This window comes from Hemicordylus capensis, chromosome 1 (assembly GCF_027244095.1).
Source record: "Hemicordylus capensis ecotype Gifberg chromosome 1, rHemCap1.1.pri, whole genome shotgun sequence".
In the NCBI taxonomy this organism is placed as follows: Eukaryota; Metazoa; Chordata; class Lepidosauria; order Squamata; family Cordylidae; genus Hemicordylus; species Hemicordylus capensis.
In genome coordinates this window covers 188,644,829-188,663,559 of record NC_069657.1, presented here as the reverse complement: position 1 = coordinate 188,663,559, position 18,731 = coordinate 188,644,829, and the positions used below count along the sequence as shown (strand labels likewise).

Sequence of the window (18,731 nt, the reverse complement as noted above, 5' to 3'; positions counted from 1 at the left end):
TGGATGTCAGCCAGTATGTGGAAGTTTGTACCATGGACTGATTCCACACATTCTGTTTAGCACCATTTCCCCAGATGGAGATAATCTCTGTATAAGAAACTGTGCATACACTGTAATGTTTGAAGTACAGTGCAGACGTCCCCCGCCCCTCTTCAAGTAGATAATACTGGGCAGCTGTTTCAGGAAGCTGATGTCACTTACAGCAAACAAAAACCAATTAAGTCAATGGATTCAAGCATGCATAACTCAGAACAGTATCAGCACTGCAGTCTTGTCAAACTGATGCCATCTAGAAAGTGAACAATGATGTGCAACTTTAATGTTCTTTTTCACGTATCCTCCTTAGATTGAACCCCTTCTTTCCCTTGTTCCTGTTTCTTCATTTCTCCTCAATATTTCTTTTCTTTATTTTTAACATCCCCACTTCCTTTTTATATGCCTCTTTCCTTCTTCTCTCCACCTTCAACAGCCTTCCCTAGAAGCAGGACACTGTAAGTCAGGTCTTCAAGGACTTAAAATGTAAAATTGCTGATCTTCTAGAAAAAATATGCAACTTGTCCCTAAAACTGGGCTCTATGCCAGAGGATTGAGAGGCAGCCAATATAACATCAGTTTTTTAAAAAAGGATATGGGGAATCTGAGAAATTTTAAGCCCATTAGCTTACCATCTGTTTCAGGTAAATTAGTGGAAAACATAAGGTTATTAAGCATATAGAAGAACAGGTAGTGCCAAAGAAGAATAAGCGCAACTTCTGCAAAGTCAAGTCCTGCCTCACTATCCTTTTAGACTTCTGAGAATGTCAAAAGGCATGTGGATAGGGATGATCTGGAGACACTGCATATATAACTTGGACTTTCAAAAAGCTTTTGAGAAAGTCCCTTGCCAAAAACTTAGTAGTCATGCAATAAGAAGGCAGTCCTTTTATGGACTAGTAACTCATTAAGGAAGCAGATAGCAGGAATAAATGGTCAGGGGAGGAAAGTATGAAGTGGGATCAGCCAAGAATCTGTGCTTTTAAATTAAAATGAATTACAAAGAGGTGCAAAAGCATCTCTCCAAATTTAGTGAATGGGCAACAAAAAAAATGTGGTTCAATGTAAATACTGTAAAGTGATGCACACTGGAGCAACAACAGCAGCAAAAAGATCCCAACTTCACATATACACTGATGAAGTCTGAGCTGTCAGTGACTACTCAGGAAAAATATCTTGGGGTTATTATTATTATTCATTCGATTTCTATACCGCCCTTCCAAAAATGGCTCAGGGCGGTTTACACAGAGAAATAACAAATAAATAAGATGGATCCCTGTCCTCAAAGGGCTCACAGTGATGGATAATTCAATGAAAATGCCAGCCCAATGAGCAGTAGCTGTGATAAAGGCAAATTCCATGCTAGGGATCATTAGGAAAGGGACTGAAAATAAAAATTCTAATATTATAGTGCCCTTATACAAATATATGGTGTGAGAATATATCTGTATAAAGTAAGGTAAAGTGTGCTGTCAAGTCGATTTCGACTCCTGGCGCCCACAGAGCCCTGTGGTTGTCTTTGGTAGAATACAAGAGGGGTTTACCATTGCCTCCTCCTGCGCAATATGAGATGATGCCTTTCAGCATCTTCCGATATCGCTGCTGCGTGATATAGTAGCAGCGGAGATTTGAACCGGCAACCTTCTGCTTGTTAGTCAAGCCTTTCCCCACTGTGCCACTTAAGGTGATATGCCACATCTCAAAAATGATATTGTAGAGCTGCAAAAGGAGGCATTCAAAATGATGTATTCTAGAGCACCTTCCTCATGAGGAAAGACTACAATTCTGGAGGCTTTGTAGACTAGAAAAAAAGCTGACTAAGAGGAGACATTACTTAGGCTTATAAAGTTATGCCTGGTGTGGAGACAGTGATAGAGAAGTTTATCTTCCTTCCTTTCAACACTAGAACCAGGGGCCATCCAATGAAAATGATCAGTAGGAAATTTAGGGCAGACAAAAGGAAATTCTTTTTCACACAGCACCTAATTATTCTAGGGAATTTACTGCAACAAGATATGGTGATGGCTACTAGCTTCGATGGCTTTAAAAGGGGATTAGATAAATTAATGGAGAACAAGTGTATCAGTGACTACTAACCATGATAGCTAGATATGACTTTCAGGTTCAGAGGTAGGATGCCTCTGCGTCAGTTGCAGGGGAGCAATGGCGGGAGAGAAGTATGCCTTCATCTCCTGCTTGTGAGCTTCCCAGAGGCATCTGGTTGGTCACTGTGGAAAACAGGATGTTGGACTACACAAGTCATGGCCTGGACCAGCGAAAATATAAAGAAGCAGCATTTAAAAAAAAAAAAGTAACTTATGAGCATAAGTGGCAAAACAACACACTACTGAATAATCAGTAGTGTGTTACTGATTACTAGTAGTCAGAGGCTGTGACAAGGCTCATGCCTAACTCAATAATATACAGAGGCGAGTCTCACGATCAGCGAGACTCGCCTGAATGGGGTTAGCAGGGAGAGGAGGCTTTGCCCACTCTCCCCACAGACGAGCACGCTGGCAGCCCTGGGCGGCCGGATCAGCTTCCCACACGACTGTCGGCTCTGTCATGGGGCTGGCGGGGGCTGCAGGGATCAGGAGCTGCGCAGCCCCCAGAAGTTCCAGGATGCCCCGCGCAAGCATGCGAGGCATCCTGGAGAGACCCCCAGGGCCAGAAGGCTCGTTCCAGCCGCCTAGCGGGGGTCTCCTCGTGTGTCGCCACGGCATGGAGCTGTGCCGCGGCAATACATGATCAGAAAGATGAGGTTAACGGAGCGCTCGCTCCGCTAACCTCGGCTAAGGGGAGGGGTACTTTGGGAGGTTTGTTGCCGGGAGCCGCACAACTCCCGTGGCAGCAGACGATCGGCAGAAAGCAGGCTAGGCTCCCTTGGCCCGCTTTTTGCTGATCATGAGAATCTCCTCACTGTCTTGAAGAAAGGGAGAGAGCCTAGAACACACACTCACACTCAGGTCTGGTTCTACCTCCTTGCTGGCGAGCTCTACATTTTGCAAATATGATGGCACTCCAGCCCCTCAATTACAATACATTACACCAGGGCTGCACAACTTTGGCCCTCTAGCTGTTGTTGAACTACAACTTCCTTCATCTGCAACCAGAGTGGACAATAGTGAGGGGTGATGTTATGGTCCAACAACAACTGGAGGGACACAGTTGTGCAGCTGTGCCCCGAGTTACACAAAACAAAAACTTGGGACAATACAGAACACCTTTTCTTCTTCTCCTTCTTTTTAAAAAAGATGTATAGTCCACTTTTCAGTTTAAGCTAAAATGTCCAAAGTAGCTAACTATGGTATTTAAAACAATTAAAACACAGAATACTCAACACACCACAATTATTATAGATGGGATGTGACAGAGGCATCCCACTCCAGGGCTGATAGCTCCTCTGCTATCAGGGAGAATGAAGGTCTCGGGCAAGGAGGACATCGGTCTGAGGAAGAGGGAAATGCTCCTTTATACGGGACCCCTTCCATGGATGATGAGCCCATATCCTCTCGCGCAGGGGATACTCCTCCGGGGGGTGGGGGCCTCCTTGTAGTGGGTGATTCGATCATTCGAGTTATAAATGTCTGTGACCCGCGTGTTGACCACACGGTGACTTGCCTGCCTGGTGCAAAGGTTGTGGACATCACACAGCATCTAGATAGGCTGTTAGGCAGTGCTGGTGAGGAGACAGCTGTCGTGGTGCACATCGGCACCAACAATGTGAGGAAATGTAGTCAGGAGGTCCTGGAAGCTAAATGTAGGCTGATAGCGTACTGAAGTCCAGGACCCCCAAGGTAGCATTCTCAGAAATGCTACCTGTTCCACATGCATGTACAGTGAGACAGGCACAGCTGAGGGTTTCAATGCGTAGATGAGATGTTGGTGCCGGGAGGAGGGGTTTAGATTTGTTAGGCACTGGGATATATTTTGGGGCAAGTAAGGCCTGTACAAAAGGGATGGGCTGTACTTGAAGCAAGATGGAACCAGACTGCTGGTGCTTAAAATCAAAAAGGTTGCAGAGCAGCTTTTAAAATGACACCTGAGGAATAGTCGACATGAGCTAGGCAGTATCCGGTTTGGCAAAAGCCATCCTTTAAAGTATGAGGGTGGAAAGGATTCAGATAAAACAGACTTCCTTCTGAAATTGGAAGGCCTGTCCAAATGAAGAGAACAGAACAGAACACAAACTCTGGCAAAAGAAATGCCAGGGGACAATATGGGAGGCGAAAAGAGAGTCTGAGAGACATTTAGCTAAAAACATCAAGGGGAATAACAAAAACTTCTTTAAATACATCAGAAGCAGGAAACCTGCCAGGGAGGCAGTTGGACCATTAGACAACGAGGGAGTGAAAGGGATTATTAAGGAGGATATGGAGGATGCAGAGAATCTAAATGAGTTCTTTGCGTCCATCTTCACGGCAGAGGATACTGAGCATATACCTGTCCCTGAACCATTCTTTTCAGGGATACAGGCTAAAGAACTGAGTCAGATAGCAGTGGCAAGAGATGATGTTCTAAACTGTCTGGAAAAACTGAAAACTAGCAAATTGCCAGGGCCGGATGGCATCCATCCAAGAGTCCTCAAAGAACTCAAATGTGAAATTGCCAACCTCTTTTCTAAAATATATAACTTATCCCTGCAATCAGGCTCTGTACCGGAGGACTGGAAAGTAGCCAATGTAACACTGATTTTAAAAAAGGGATCCAGGGGCGATCCTGGAAATTACAGGCCGGTTAGCTTAATGTCTGTTCCAGGCAAATTGATGGAAAGCATCCTCAAGGGTAAAATTGTAAAGGACTTAGAAGAACAGGCCCTGCTGGGAGAGAACCAGCATGTTTTCTGAAAGGCAAGTCTTGCCTCACAAACCTTTTGGAGTTTTTGAGAGTGTCAACAAGTGTGTGGAGAAAGGTGATCCAGTTGACATAGTATACCTGGACTTCCAAATTACTTTCGACAAAGTTCCTCATCAAAGACACCCTAGAAAACTTAGCAGGCATAGGATAAGGAGACAAGTACATGTGGGGATTGCTAACTGGTTGAAAGACAGGAAACAGAGGGTAGGTATAAATGGAGAGTTTTCACAATGGAAGAAGTAAGAAGTGGGGTCCCCCAGGGATCTGTACTGCAACCAGTGCTTTTTAATTTATTCATAAATGATCTAGAAGTAGGGGTAAGCAGCAAGGTGGCCATATTTGCAGATGATATCAAACTCTTTTGGGTAGTGAAATCCAAAACAGATTGTGAGGAGCTCCAAAGGGATCTCTCCAAACTGGGTAAGTGGGCAACAAAATGGCAAATGTGGTTCAATGTTGGCAAGTGTAAAGTAATGCACATTGTGGGGGAAAACCCAACTTCAAGTATACGCTGATGGGGTTTGAGCTGTTGGTGACTGACCAGGAGAGGGATCTTGGGGTCGTGGTGGACAGCTCGTTGAAAGTGTTGACTCAATGTAAGGCAGCTATGAAAAAGGCAAATTCCATACTAGGGATCATTAGGAAGGGGATTGAAAATAAAATGGCTAATATTATAATGTCCTTATAAAAAACTATGGTGCAGCCACACCTGGAGTACTGTGTACAATTCTGGTCACCACATCTAAAAAAGGACATTGTAGAACTGGAAAAGGTGCAGAAGAGGGCAACCAAGATGATCAGGGGCCTAGAGCACCTTCCTTATGAGGCAAGGCTACAACACCTGCAGCTATTTAGTTTAGAAAAAAGATGACTGCAGGGAGATATGATAGAGGTCTATAAAATCATGCATGGTGTGGAGAAAGTGGATAGAGAGAAATTCTTCTCCTTCTCACATAACACTAGAACCAGGGGTCATCCCATGAAATTGATTGCCAGGAAATTTAGGACCAACAAATAGAGGTACTTTTTCACACAACGCACAATCAACTTGTGGAATTCTCTGCCACAAGATGTGGTTACAGCCAACAACTTGGATAGCTTTAAGAGGGGTTTGGATAACTTCATGGAGGAGAGGTCTATCAACGGCTACTAGTCAGAGGGCTATAGGCCACCTCCACCCTCAAAGGCAGGATGCCTCTGAGTACCAGTTGCAGGGGAGTAACAGCAGGAGAGAGGGCATGCCCTCAACTCCTGCCTGTAGGTTTCCAGTGGAATCTGGTGGGCCACTGTGTGAAACAGGATGCTGGACTAGATGGGCCTTGGGCCTGATCCAGCAGGGCTGTTCTTATGTTCTAAAGCAAAAAATAAGGAAGCAGCATAAAATAAATTGCCAGGGAATAAACAGCAATGAAAACTGTTCAGTACAAAAGCCCTACCAGGCCACTGTTCCATAAAAATCAGCACCAACTAAAATGCTTGGCAAGTAGAAAAGTCTTAACCCATTAGCTAGAAACTAGTAATGGGGATGCCAGGCAAGTCTCTCAGGGGAAGGTATTCCACAAATGGGTCCTTTTCCATATCACCACTCACCTCACATGCGGAAGCAGGGATACTCAGAAAAGAGTCTCTAGCCATTATCCTGTTCTCAGTTATTCATGCTCCATCACCATTTTGTGCTTTTGAAATGCATTCCATTGTGTGGGAAAGAACAATAATGTAGAAAAGCCTTCTGGATTGTGGCCATTTATATATACAGTGGTCCCTCGACCTACGAACTACTCGACATCCAATGTTTTCGAGTTACGAGCGACAAAAAAGACCGGAAGTAGTTGCCGGTTTAGATTCAGCTTACTCGACCTACGAATTTTTAGATGCGGTTTCCTCGACTTACGAATGTTTCCAGACCTCCGTGGTGCGTTCTTCGACTTACGAAAATTTCGACCTCTGAACGTGCGTTCGGAACGGATTAATTACGTAAGTCGAGGGACCACTGTACATATATGTATGAAGAGTACATACCTCTGTTCACATTCAAGGCAGCCAGCTGTGATTTGAGTTTTGTAACAATGCTGGTTAGATGTACGATTTGTTCCTGTTGTTCGCGTATTTGCTTCTCATAGCTGTCCGTCTGTAAAGATGATATAGTTAGCAATAGTCATTATGTGGAGAGGCCATAGCTTAGTGGCAGACCATATGCTTTAGATGCAGAAGGTTCTGTGTTCAATTGCCAGGCTCAGTCTCTAAGTCAGGCTGGAAAAGGATTCCTGCCAGAAGCCCTGGAGAGCTGCTGACAGACAGGGTAGGTAACCCTGAATGAGATGGGTCAATGGCCTGTCTCAGTAGAAGACAACTTCATATATGCCTAGGTTTATTTTGCTTGGATGTAAGGCTTTACTCAGACAAGTACAGAACCTGCCTCTGTGTCTTGGCATCAACAGCTATGCTCATCAAATGCGCTAACAGCCTAGCTCAGTTTTCTTCACGTCAAGGTCTGGGAGCCAGAGGCAGCTTCCACTGACCCTTAGTGTAGCTCCCTGACTAACTGTTAGGCCTGTGAAAAGTTTCAGATGAAGCCAAATATTCTGCACAGCTTCCCCGGCACCCTCTTTGGGCAATCAGTGCTGCACTTTCTCCAGTGCTGGTGGGACTTCTTTAAGGGAGAGAGCCCTCTCGAGACACACTGCCATCTGAGGAGGAGTGCAAAGAGCACGGGAAAGCACTCCACTGGGAAGTAGGGATGTGCACAAACCAGTTCAGTGTGCCTTTTACAGAGTGCTGAACCGGTTCAGCAGACCAGTGTTTGAGCTGGTTCGGAGGGGGGGGGGCTTTAAGGGGCAGGGAGGGTGCCCTTACCTTCCCCACCACTTTCCCCCTGCTGGTGCTGTGCCCAAAACCACTGGTGCGGGGCTGCAGCGTACCTCTCTGCAGCCCCGATAAGTGTCAAATCAGAAGTGGCAGACACGCACGATTCGTGCGTCCCCGCCTCCTGGGAATGCATAAACCCATTTGTGCACATCTCCACGGGGAAGTGTAGTGCTTTTCCTGTGCTTTCTCCACAGAGCTCTAATGAAGATCACTAGTCTAGCTTGTATCAACAGTGGGACATGGTGTCTAAGCCTTGTAGAACTCTGAATGCTCATGATCAGTGACTGTTACATAACAAATGGACATTATTGTAAACAGTGTGGGGAGAAGGGTTTCTTTCTTTCTTTTTTGAATTTGCCACACATGGTAGCTAAGACATGTATATACTATATACAATGCAAATGGATGCATTGTTTATTGCGAAAGAGTGGCCTTAACTTTAAAATAAACACTTGAAAGGTTTGTACTTTTATCCACATTTATTCATGTGTTATGTTTTATGACTTGTCACATTAAAGAAAAAGTTAAAACCACACACACACTAGTGGGACAGTCACACCAGAAATTTCTTTTTATCCTGGCTACTTTCTCTATTCCTTTATCACATCTTTCATCCACAGAGCTCAGGATGGCACATATTGTTTTAGTCCCTTCTCTGAATTCTTATCTTTACTCCCACTCTCTATGAGAAGCATGAGATGGGTTCTAATAGCGGCTATTAATGTGACAACATATGGCCCATTATTGTGATGCTCAGTAATGGTGATGCCTAGTAAAAACTTCTGTTCTGTTGCATGCCAGATTAGCTATATGGGTAGGAAACACCCATATTTTCTTCAGCCACTCTAGTCTTCAGAGTTCGGACAATCATAGGTCTATGGGGACATGAGGCAAGTTTTCAGATGATGCTCATACTGCCAGGATGTGGAAGAACCTATCCAAGGCCGACTCAAAGAAAAGCACTATGCAATCATTGTCCCACAAACACATTAAAAAGCCAAGAGGTCAATATAATTCATCAGCCAGGAAGACCTTAGGAAACAGAGAAAAAAAATCACTAAGACTCAAATTGAAAATGTACAACAGCAATGTCTTGTCAACACTTCTGTACAGAGCACAGGCATGACAGCTAAAACAGACAGAAGAGAAGATGCTTTTGACAGCCAGCGTGCACAAATGATTCTTTTAGAGTCAGATGGCAGCAACAAGTTACTGACTAGAAGATATACTTGACAACCAAACATCCATCTGTATCGAGCACCATCTGGCCAAGATGACTCTGGTTTCTATGCATTTGACACAGCTCCGATCTTCAGAGACTAGCAAAACAAGTGGCCAACCAGCAATTTATGAAGTAAGCTATTGGCCACAGCACTAGTAGACACTCCAACAAACCAGTAAGGCCATGGAGCAAAAGCAGGCAGCAAAAAACCTCTGATTAAAAGCCACTTGCATAGGTCACCGGGTCTTCTCAGTGTCAGTACTCTCCTTACCCACCTGCAGCTGCCAAGCAGATACTTTATGCGGCTCTCCGAGGATAAAGTATTTACGCAGTGCTTTTTCATATTAGCTGTGTTCAAAGACAAGTTCAACCACAGACTTAGGGTCAATGTAGCAAGTTAGGCTGCCTCATAAAGGCCGTTTCAAATTGGTCCACATGACAGTTCCAGATGACTCATTTGGGTGTAGCAGCTCAGTATGTGGCTTGACTGCTTTTCTACACACCACCACAGGCCTTAAAGTGGGGGACAGGGACAATCCAGGTAATCAAATGATACGTGCTTTAGCAGACCAGAGCTCTGATACTCAAGATGTAGCAGGGTGCAGCTTCAATTGTAATTGGTCGAGCCAGCAAGGAAAAATAGGAGGCAGTGAACTCCAAAATGTGCAGAATTTAATGTGAAAATTTATCTCCATAGGCCAATATTTCAACAAGATGGTTTCTTCTGGAGCATGAAGATAACTTCTTCCAGTGGTATGAATTTTCAAAAACTGGGACTATTATGGCAAGCCTGTAGAGTTGTAGTCAACAACATCTGGAAATCCCTGTTACAGGGAACACTGCTGTAGAGACACGAGTGTGGCATTCCAAATGTCACAGCTAGCATTCCAAATGTTCAAAACACGTCATAGACAATATTTCATAATACTTACAACAGAACCGCAAGATCTATATTACTATAGTTGAACAGCTGTGGTGGAGAGAATAGTGGCCTGCCTCGGACCATCTAGCCGGTTGGCAACTGGGGTAAGATCTCAACTGGGGGCTTCCCAACTCACAGTCACACCTCCAGCCACTCTGTTATGTCAGTTCCACAGTTTACTATGCATGAATGAAAATGATGGCCTACCATGCAGAGTTTCAGGAGAATGAATAAGGTTAAATTGTAATGTACTCTGTATATATGTATAAACATTATAAATAAAACCATACTTTCTTAAATAATAAATAAAACAAGTGGCGATGGAACACAGAGTACCACAGTTGATCTGGGACTGTGCTCCTTAGCAGGTTCAGCCAATCAAACTTGAAACTTCACTCTACTGCATCACAAGCATCAAAGCTCCCAGTTCTTCAACACTTGCAAACTCTCTTTGAGGCTGCTTCAGATACAGTAGACAACTACAAAACGACTGTCATAGCTCTTTGCCAATCAGAAATCGCTGGGTTTTCATACTCTCCGACAATTAAAGTAAGTGACGCTAAGGCATCCAAGAGGACATTTCTACCATATGTTTGAAAATGTCTGCTGGAATCTTAAAAGGCTAGCCAATGCTTTTTCCTCTCGTTGCTGTCATTATTTATACAGGGACTGATTGCCATCAATTTCAATCACTTAGAAATTAGAAGTGGCTTCCCAACCAAAAATACCTGACATGAAACTAATTTGGAAATCTTGTTTTCAATAATAACGCTGAAGCTTTAAAAAAAAACCCCAAACCAAACACATTTCATTCTAAATGTTATTTTATTTTTTTACATTATTCTGTGAGAGCTTGGTTATTAGCTTAACATTTTTAAAACATAAAAATAACGAGCAAGTCAATCTTTGGTAACAAGAATGTTTCAAACAACATTATTGCTTTTTTTCCTGCCAGTTTTGTATTAAGCAGCATAATCTAGCAAAGTTAAGCTCTGCTGTTACTGGGATAAATTATGTGTATGCTCATCGCTTCCGATTTAAGTAAATGGCACTACAGGGGTGGACTTGCCATTTGCAGCCGGGTAATGGACACCCGACCTTGGCATATGTGGAGGAAAACTGGAAAATAAGGGGTTAAATTTGGGTATCCATGGGTCGGGGTGGTGGCAATGACCTTGGAAGTTATTTCTGGCCACCATTTTGTAGAGAAGAGCCATTTTGTGGCTAATTTGTTTGAAAAAAATCAACCAACCAACCAAAAATACCCCAAGATTTTTTGTCGAATTTGGGGGACTTTGGGACTGGGAAAGGAGCATCATTGGAGTCCTGAAGGCCTGCAGAGCATGGTAAGGCACTTTATTTGGTTCATTTTCACGGGGTTTTTTGGTGATCTTTCTGAAGTCTGGGAACCTAACCCCTACAATCCCATAGACCCTAATGATTCACTAGTTGCAGTTTCATTACCCACAGTAATTTGCGGGAACGGAACCCGCACAGATAACGAGGTCCTCCTGTACAAAGTGCCTTTCATTCACTACATTTCTTTACAAGTATTTTCTCTCTCTTTGAAATGTAGATGGGTGTTTACTCCTGTTCACAGCATGCATTGCATCTGGACAGGCACAACAAATGCAGCCAGAGAAGCAATATCTGTATACATTGAGGCCACCTCAATTAAACAAGACAGACCTATCCTGGACGTTTACAAATTTTTAATTTTATAGAAAGTTGCTACATGAAACACATAATGCCCAAGCATAATTAACAAAAACATCTAGAATCTATCAAGCAACACTGAAACGTTCCGTTGTACAAAATTTAAGACTATGTTAATGATGGCTTGCAAATAAAGGTTATCTTATTTTGTAATGTTACATATAAAACACCACATACCTTTTGTTTTAGCTCTTTTACAGCTGAGTCTTTATCCATACATGCCTGCCGAAAGGCTTCATAGGCTTTATTGAGCTGTTCTGCAATATTTTTATCCATACTTCCCAGCAATGTCTCATCACTGAAGAGATTTGCAACAGATCCGGTAAAATTACTGAAGTGGAGAGCAGAGAGAAAGAATTTGTTACTGTTACAGCAGTTTTGCTACTCCCTTGTTCATCTGGGGAAGCAATCAGCTTCTCCTGGGCTAGTATATTTTCTTTATTAAACATAGTTTCCTTCCACTTTCCCACCACTTAGGTCTTCAAACCGGCCTACAAAAACACTTGAATACAATTGTTAACAGTGGCTGGCAGTGAGATGACCACCGCTCACAATAAAAAGCACTTAGCACAACCCTCCGGGATGCATTTTCAACAGGCACTGTGGGCTGCAGAGGAGATTGGCAAAAAGCAACTCTCTCCCGTTGCACATGCAAAATATTTTTCAGCACAAACAATGTTTGTTTGGAAGTCAGCCATTCTCTACAGAGGTGGTATTGTTGTTACTGATCACTGACCGAAATAAACTAAACCTAAATCTCTTCAGGGGTGGGTTTCCACATGCAGACCTTCTTCCCTAGAACAGACTTCCACCCTCCAATGGAAGGCCAAACTGCCTCACTGGCAGTTAGAATCCCCATAGGAGAGGCCTTGATGGAACCGCTCTCCTCCCTTGCCAATGTCTAAACCCCCTGCTAATTGAGCAAAGAGGCACCTTTTAAAGTGCTGATTCTCTAAGATTTAGCCGGGGCAGAGCAACTGGCCCTATCAAGCCCCACAGCATCCCTCCAGTGGCTGTTGCTGCCATTTGCCTTATGTTTCTTTTCAGATTGTGAGCCCTCTGGGGACAGGGGGCCATTTTATTTATGCATTTTTCTTTGCAAAACACGTTGTGAACTTTGGTTAAAGAGCGGTATATAAATAGCAGTAGTAGCCGCCGCCATTCGGGCTGTCTAGGCGCAGAGGAGAGGCAAGATGTGTCCTTCCTGCTTGGACACACATCTCCCAGGCCAATCTGAGAGTGGAGCAGATAATGATATCTAAGTCAGGAGATCAGGGCTGCTCCTGCCACAGAGTCTATTTCCACATACAGTTGGCTTGATGTTACCAGTCATGTAGCACTATAGCAGCTTTACAAACAGCACAAAGCTACAAGGAGGAACAGCTAACATAGAATAGCAGTGCTGAGCCTCACCAAGAGGCAGGACCAGACAGAGTCATGTCAGACAATGAGTGTATATCAGCTATAATTGAATGGGGGGCGGGGGGGGGGGGATGACCAATGTCCCTGGGCCTGCTAGCCAAGCAACAGCTTAGTCGCTGCTCTTCCCCCTCCAACCCCGCCTCTCCAGAGAAGGCAGGGAGGAGCAGGGGCCCATCTTCACTATTCGTCCCAGGGCCCACTCCAACCCTGCCACACCCCTAATGTATATGTCTACCTCTTTCTCTCATTCTTTTAGGGATGCTGGCCCTTTTAGACAAAACAAAAAGAGTGCTAGAGGCATAGCCTGACATTGTAGAGATTATAACTTCTCTTGTGCACTGGGTCCATAGAGAGAGAAAAGGGGAATCAGTGCCTGACATCTGGACTACTGAAGCATTCATGCTTCAAGAAGCAGCTGTGGGGTGAGAGTTCACGCATTGCTCCGTTGTGTTCCGAATTATGAGCACAATGGAGATGTCTCCCAAATATCATATAGCATTTTTAGTAGTGTTAATCCATTAAACAGCTCACCATTGTTACAATTTTCCCGTCCTACGTAAAGTAGTTTGTTTTAAAAACATTTCCCTGGCAGAGCAAAAAGACTCTCCCATTGGTTGAGGTGATTATGACATCAGCGCTGCTCAACCTCCCTGCAGGCTTCTGAGATGTGTGGGAGGACTGACTGAGTTGTGTGGATTTGTTCTGTGCAGATTAATGAAAATGACTAAACAGATTTTTGTAAGAGGAAATTCAGGAAATCTGCCATTTGTAGATTCCTTCAGGACCGCAAGTTTCTGCGCTGAAAATGAAGATTACATTGGAGTGCAGATGAGGAGCGTAAAGACCTTAAGGTTAGTATTCGAGTTGGCTCTATAATTCAAAAAGACCTCCCCTCCCAAAAATATTGCCTTCTTACATGGTGCGCCAGTATAGGAGAAAAATATTTTTGATTTTTCTTCTCCTTAAAATAATAATTTTAAAAAGGGAGTTATTGTGCAAAAAAAGGGAGGGGGAAATGAACAGCACCCTTCCTGCTCTGTGTGTGTGTGTGTGTGTGTGTGTGTGTGTGTGTGTGTGTCTTTCATCCTAGAAAACTGTTGAGAATAATTTATGTCAGAGCTGGTGAAATCTGCCCCACTCCCTCAGGGATGGTGAAATCTCTTGAAAATAAAAGGCAACCATTATTACACTTGGCTCCTTAGCTGTGACAGTGGCCTCTTCTTTCATTTTAGGTACAGTGTGCTGTCGAGTTGATTTCAGCTCCTGGTGCCCACAGAGCCCTGTGGTTGCCTTTGGTAGAATACAGGAGGGAATTACCATTGCCTCCTCCCACAGAGTATGAGATGATGCCTTTCAGCATCTTCCTATATCGCTGCTGCCCGATATAGTACCAGTGGGGATTCGAACCGGCAACCTTCTGCTTGTTAGTCAAGCATTTCCCTGCTATTCTGAGGTAAAATGGCCTCCTATTTGGCTTTTTACAACCCTCCAACCTTATACCTGATATGCAGAAGGGGCTGCTAAGCTCCTTGTAAAGCCAGAGGGCCCAGGACAGTTAGGCATGATTGACATCCAGTTGGTGCAACTTTACCTACTATATGGGGATGGAAAAATGAAGGAAAATGCCACAGTTGTGTAGAAGCAGCAACACTAATACTGTTAAGTATTTGAGGCCTATGTGACAGCACAGGCTCCAACCACCTCAGAGACATGAGTTAAACCATTCAAATGTAATAATGGTTGCCCTTTATTTTCAAGAGATTTCTCTTTCCTGGGGAACTGGGGTGGAGTGGCAGATTTCACCTGTCCTGACTGAAATTCTTCTCAGCTGTTACTAGGCAAAGGCAAAAAGAGCAGGGAACAGGCAGTGTTCGCCCTCCTCCTTCTCCACACAGTTGCTTCCCCCGCTTTTTTTAAAATGCAGAGAAAAATCAAATAAAAATATTTCCCCCTTGTACTGGCTTGCTATAAAGGAGGTGATTTGTGGGGAAGGGGATACTGTTTGAGTTATATAACTAGCTCCAATACTAACCTTGTGGCCTTCACTTCCCTCATCTCCATTCCTATGAAATCGTTTACCCTGCCTTCTCTGCACAATTGCTCCCTTGTTTTAAAAAATGGACAGGGAAATCAAATAAAAATATTTGATTTCAAATAAATACCAACACAATATTGGAGAATATTTTTTCTTTTCAGTGATCTACCCAAGCTTTCCATCATTACTTCTCTTTAGATATGAGCACAAATATTTTTGCTGGGGTGTTTTTTGCAGTGCTCTTGAACAGTGGTACTATAATACCACTTGTACTTCCTGGAATTTTCAAAATCATGGTGGTTTTTGGTTAGATTTCTGCAGGAAATTTCACTCTCCATACTCAGAATGACCAGGCCTCAAAGAAAGTCAGCAGCAATGATGTCACAGCAGAGTCAACATGGCTGCTGCCTGCTTTGGGGGACATGACCAAATAGGAATTTCAAGCCTTGATTTCAGCTGCATATGAGCAGATTTCAACCAAAAATAAATAAATAAATAAAAAAATCCAGTTTTTACGAGATTGTGCACTAATATTTCAGGCTGCTCTCCCATGCACTGCAGAAGCAGAAACATGTTCCTTAAAGAATGGATGTGTTCCTGCTTCCACAAAGCAGTTTTGGAGCATGGGAGAGAGCCCCAAAATATTAGTGTTTTTGTGCAATTGCACTCAATTCAGAATGCAATGGAGCAGCTCATGGGCTTTCACTGTGTTCTTGCAACAACTGGCTGAAGCATGGATGCTTTGGTAGTCAGGATGTCAGTAAAATGTCATAATGGATTCCCAAGAAGCAGGTAAGGGAGAAAGAAATGAATTTAGTGCAGAGAGCAGGAAACTATCGATTGCTTTTAAACCATATGATCAATTAAATTGATTGAAAACTACATATTACAAAAACCTCAATTTTGATCTCATTTTGAAGTACCGAAGTGTAAGATGTTAGAAGGAAAGGCTTTCTTTAATCTTTTTTAAATTCCCTATTGCAACACCACACCAAAAGAGTACACCAAAACATGCCCTTCTCTCTTATCCTGATTAAGATTGCTTCACTGATCAATCAGATAAGGCTTTAGTGGATTATTCTACCAGTTAAACCAATGTACATTCACAAGACTTCAGCATATGTTTAAGATGTAATATTGGCATGTTCAGGTGCATACAATAGCTTGTCAACAATACAAACCTCCCAATATCATCAGTTATAGAGAAGAACATTCCTCATTCCCTGTTTTAGACCCAAACTTTTTGTGTTTCTCCTCATCCAAAGATTTATGCTAGCTGCAAAAACCAAAACCAATTATCTTTCCTCAGATCTAATACCAAACAAACAAGAACACTTCCAGAACATAATTAATTAAACGTGACAAATTTCTAATTTAAACAGAGTCAACTTTGGCACTAGCAGGCTTTTGCTTTTTTATTTATCATCAAGGGAAACCATTATTATTATTTAGGGAACATTTATCAATTTCCACATGCTAACACTGTTTGGATTTTTTGGAGGCATTCACTTCAGCAGGGACTGCATGGTTTCTAAACGTTACCAAGATCAGAATCTATGCTACCCAAGAGATTTGTTATTTTACTTATTTAGTTTATTTTTAGCCTACTTTTTAATCCTATCAGATTTTTAAAGCAGGGTGCAATTATAAGTTTTTAATAACACAAATAAAATCACAGGCAGAGACACAAAAAATTCAGCACTGATATAGCCAACACAACATTAAACATAAGCCAGTTTTTAAAAGAGAGGTTTTAAAATTGTAGATAGCACTTGAAAATAGCTAAGAAGCTCCTGGATCTGTTACACAATGTACTAGAAGCCGATTCCAGGTTCAAATGGATTCTAGCAATCCGTTTCATCTAGAAGTACCTGGACCTGCTCAGCTATCACCCACTCAACTATTTTAGCAGAAAAATAGAAGACTTGTCAATAGTTCTCCAGCTCACAGGGATCATATGATTTTTTTATCCTCATACTGATCTTGCCATTGCCACTTTCAGGCCAGATGGAATGACACCCTTGGTACGGATTACCATAAGAAGCTAGGCCCACAGTTTTTTGTCACTCACTAGAACCAGCCAGGAAGGCTACAGATCAAGCAGGGAATTCATAGCACAAATAGAATGAAGTATCCTGGACACAACCTCAGTAACTGAAACTCATCCAATAAAGGCTGAGCCTTTAGTATGTGGATGTGAATGACTAGTGGTCTGACCCCTAAACCTGGGACAACTGCCCACAAAACAATCCCATTTGGCACCATCCCTTCAGAGTCTAATAATGAGCCCCATAATTTATAGTACAACATGCTTCTTCCCCACTAGAACAACATATTTCAGTGCCCTTCTTTTAGAAAAAGGACATAGCAAATTTAAGTGCTTTACACACCATCTATATATTTAATTCTCTTAGCCAGTGCGTGTCTTGGATTTGGCGGCGGAACTCTCGCGACACATTGCAAGAGTTCCTGGGCCCAGCGAGAGTTGAGGGGAAAGAAAAAATGGTGGCGGTGGGGGCGGGGCGCAAATGGCCAGAGGAGGTGGCCTCGGCTGGCTGCTGGGAGGTGGCGGGATGGCCTGGTGGGTGGGGGAAGGGGGGCAAGAGAGAGTGGGGCAGGAGCGGGGGAACAACAGGTCCCCAAAGAGCGCACAGATGCTCTATGCGGGTCAGCTAGTACAGATGATTTCACAAAAAATTAACATAAACCACAACAAAGAGACTTATAACAGGCTTGTAAATAACCACTTGCCAGGTTGCCTGTGGCATATAGGGGACTGCCTTCAAGCAACCAACTTCAAACCCCCCGCCCCCCCAACCACAAACAACCGCTACATGTACATGTGGCAAGCAGCTACTGACACAGTTTTGGGCTTTTAAATGTTGTAGACTTCTTTGCAATGTTGGACTTATAATGAGGATTCTTAAATATACATATGCCCCCTGATGCTTCATCTACTGCTTGTGTCTGTTAATGTTTATGTGTATACCATGCTTTAAGAAATGATTGTTTTATGTATAATTCTTTGATGGCAACTACCTTGAGTAAAACAGAAAGATGGGATAAAAATACCCAAATACATACGTATTTGTCTCATACTAAATGCTTGATCTGCAAAAAGAAAAAAATGGTTCTGGGTTCCCAAGATTTCAGGGGAGGCAGACAATATTCCTCAGTTTCTGGTAAAGTAAACCCCTGCTCCTGAGGAAACACATAAATCAGGCTGTTTTCACTCTTGTTAAGGAGCATGTACCACTGAAGTTTATCATTATCTTTATCCAGCCTTTCCATTTTTCAGTGCAAAAAGGGGTTCTCGTCACACAACAAAACAAAAACAAGGTAAATAGAAAAAAAAAATCTACACAAAAGAGCAAAGGCAGAGAAGGATTTCCTCAAATCTGAAGCTACAGAAGCCTGTGGTTTAAGGACTGGGATGCTATTTCTTAGTTGGCTCAGCCAAATCACAGTAGAAACTTCATGGGTGGTTCAAGGCTGTGGTGGGCTATCGTTTTTATTAACTGCAACGGTATCCTGCCTTTCTTCCAAGAAACTCAGGGCAGTGTAATACATAAGGATATCCCATTTTATTGTTACAACAGCGCTCTGAAGCAAATTGAACTGACTTGCCAAGAACCATCCATTTATTATTATTATGGAAG

The 18,731-nt window shown here is 43.0% G+C and overlaps 1 protein-coding gene across 15 annotated transcripts in view; it reads right to left on the bottom strand.

Annotated features, from left to right (window-relative positions):
- Positions 1 to 18,731, bottom strand: part of TANK (TRAF family member associated NFKB activator) — a 96,978-nt gene that overhangs the window by 27,862 nt on the left and 50,385 nt on the right. For 13 of the 15 annotated variants that reach the window (XM_053278381.1, XM_053278427.1, XM_053278445.1 and 10 more), the window contains 2 exons: positions 11,793 to 11,946; positions 6,910 to 7,018 (listed from right to left, as the gene is read on the bottom strand). In XM_053278381.1, coding sequence (XP_053134356.1) covers positions 6,910 to 7,018; positions 11,793 to 11,891 — 208 coding nt within the window. In that variant the 5' untranslated portion in view covers positions 11,892 to 11,946. Of the gene's footprint in view, positions 1 to 6,909; positions 7,019 to 11,792; positions 11,947 to 12,351; positions 12,373 to 13,568; positions 13,647 to 18,731 lie in introns of those variants that run through there. The other 2 variants (XM_053278420.1, XM_053278457.1) reach the window with 2 other exon arrangements.